This window comes from Triticum aestivum, chromosome 3D (genome assembly GCF_018294505.1).
Source record: "Triticum aestivum cultivar Chinese Spring chromosome 3D, IWGSC CS RefSeq v2.1, whole genome shotgun sequence".
NCBI classification, from domain to species: domain Eukaryota; kingdom Viridiplantae; phylum Streptophyta; class Magnoliopsida; order Poales; family Poaceae; genus Triticum; species Triticum aestivum.
The window spans coordinates 497,448,674-497,450,493 of record NC_057802.1 but is presented as its reverse complement, the minus strand read 5'-3'; the positions used below and the strand labels follow the sequence as shown (position 1 = coordinate 497,450,493).

General features: G+C 56.0%; 1 protein-coding gene across 1 annotated transcript; it reads left to right on the top strand.

The window, feature by feature from the left end:
- On the top strand, window positions 1–1,465 carry LOC123075065 (probable F-box protein At2g36090). Its single transcript, XM_044497749.1, has one exon. The coding sequence runs from the start codon at window positions 28–30 to the stop codon at window positions 1,147–1,149; it is 1,122 nt and encodes a 373-aa protein (XP_044353684.1). The 5' UTR covers window positions 1–27; the 3' UTR covers window positions 1,150–1,465.
- The last annotated feature ends 355 nt before the right edge of the window (window positions 1,466–1,820 follow it).

The window sequence follows — 1,820 nt, the reverse complement described above, 5'->3', positions numbered from 1 at the left end:
TCGGGCTGTCACGGCGTCACTTTCGCCATGGCCAAACAGGGAGGACACGACAAGGCATCAGCGCGTTGTGCACGCGGCAGGCCTATAAAACAAACAACTCTTGGTCGCATTGCTAGCCATCGCATTCCCGCTCGGCGTCTGGAGTCTGGGGAGGAGATTGTTCGACCTCCGGCCGCTTGTGGAGTTGTGGTTACGCTAGCTACTCCGGCTGTCGACCGAAAGGCCAGGAAAATGCAGACCACCGTGGAGGACCTGCCCGCCGACGTGCTGGCCTGCGCGCTGCGCCGCCTCGACGGCCCGTCCCTGGCCGCCGCGAGCTGCGCCACGGCAGGCCTCCGCGCCCTCGCCGCGGAGCCGGAGACGTGGCGCGCGCTCTGCGTCGCACGGTGGCCGTCGCTGCTGCAGACCCAGCGGCGCGACATCCTCGGCTCCGCGGCCGTCTCTCCGCAGCGCCTCTTCGCCGACGCCTTCCCCTTCCCGTCCAGTTCCACGGATGCTGCTTCCGTCACCGCGGCCGATCAATGTCTCCCCGTCGAGCTCATCTCCGCCGTGGACGTGTACCACAAGGGAGCGCCCCTCTTCTCCCGGGTCGTGGAGACCTCCACGTCGTCCTCGTGGTTCCTGACCTCGCCGTTCCGCGTGGACGCCGTCGAGTGCAAGGACCCGGTGCCGGCGGCCTCGTTCTCTCCGTCGGATTTGGAGCTCAGCTGGATCGTCGTGGACCCCCGAAGCGGCCGGGCGGTGAACGTGTCGAGCCGGCGGGCGGTGGCCGTGGATAGACACTGGTACACCGGCGAGACGTTGGTGCGGTTCGCGGTGGTGCTCGGCGGGAGCAAGTTCGAGGCCACAGTCACCTGCTCGGAGGAGGCCGGGTACCTTAGGGAGGTCAGCCTCACCGTCGAGGACGCCGAAAACGCGGCGGTGAGCGGCGAAGGCAGCCTGCGGCTTCTTGCAGCCGCAATGGAAGGACCGAGGAAAGGAGGGGAGAAGGAAAGAGAAGAGGCCAAGAGGAGGTACGAGGAGTTCGTAAGGAGCAAGAGGGGGAGGAAGGAGTCCAAGGCAAGGCGGGAGGTGCTCGTCGACTTGTGCTGCTCCGCCGTCGGCGCCGTCGCCGTGCTCAGCTTCCTCGCCTCCGTTGTGCTACGGTAGAATCTACCGTACGGGCGATCTCATCCCTCAGTGCAGAGAAAAAAAACATCAACACACATTCTTTATTCTTTTTCGCCGATGATTTTTTTTAGGGTATATGGACGAACTTTTTTTTTTGCATGGACGGACAAACGTTTTTGCTCTTCGTACAAACCCGTGGGCCGGAGAGCGGGTTTTCCAGTATATACCACTGTATCGATAGAGATACACAAGTTGATAGATTGTTTATTCTTACCATGCATTTTTTTGTTTATTCTTCTATTCAATCAGGGGCTGGATATTTATACCTCGTGAAACATGTACAATCGTTTTTCCACTGCTTATCGGCTGTAATAACCTCTCATATTCATATTATGGGACGAAGGAAGTGTGGGATAAAAAAACGAAGAATTGTCTACTAGCACTTAATTCACTTTTGAGAGCCGACATGTAGTTGAATGACTAGAAGAGTGGTTGTACACGGAAAAAAACGGTGGTTGTATCCAATGTCCATCAGAGATCAAACTTCAAGTTTGATACCTGCGCTTCTCATAAAGACGAAATATATTCTTCAATAGATGATGTTTTTGTCGATGATTAGGTGCATATGATGACTTCATCATGTCTATCACTAAAAAACACTAATTTTACATTTTACTCTTGCTTGTAGTGAATTTCATAGGACCTCAACC

Bases quoted from the DNA above. Each gene is read 5' to 3' on its own strand.
- LOC123075065 (XM_044497749.1), top strand. From the start codon at position 28: ATGGCCAAACAGGGAGGACACGACAAGGCATCAGCGCGTTGTGCACGC.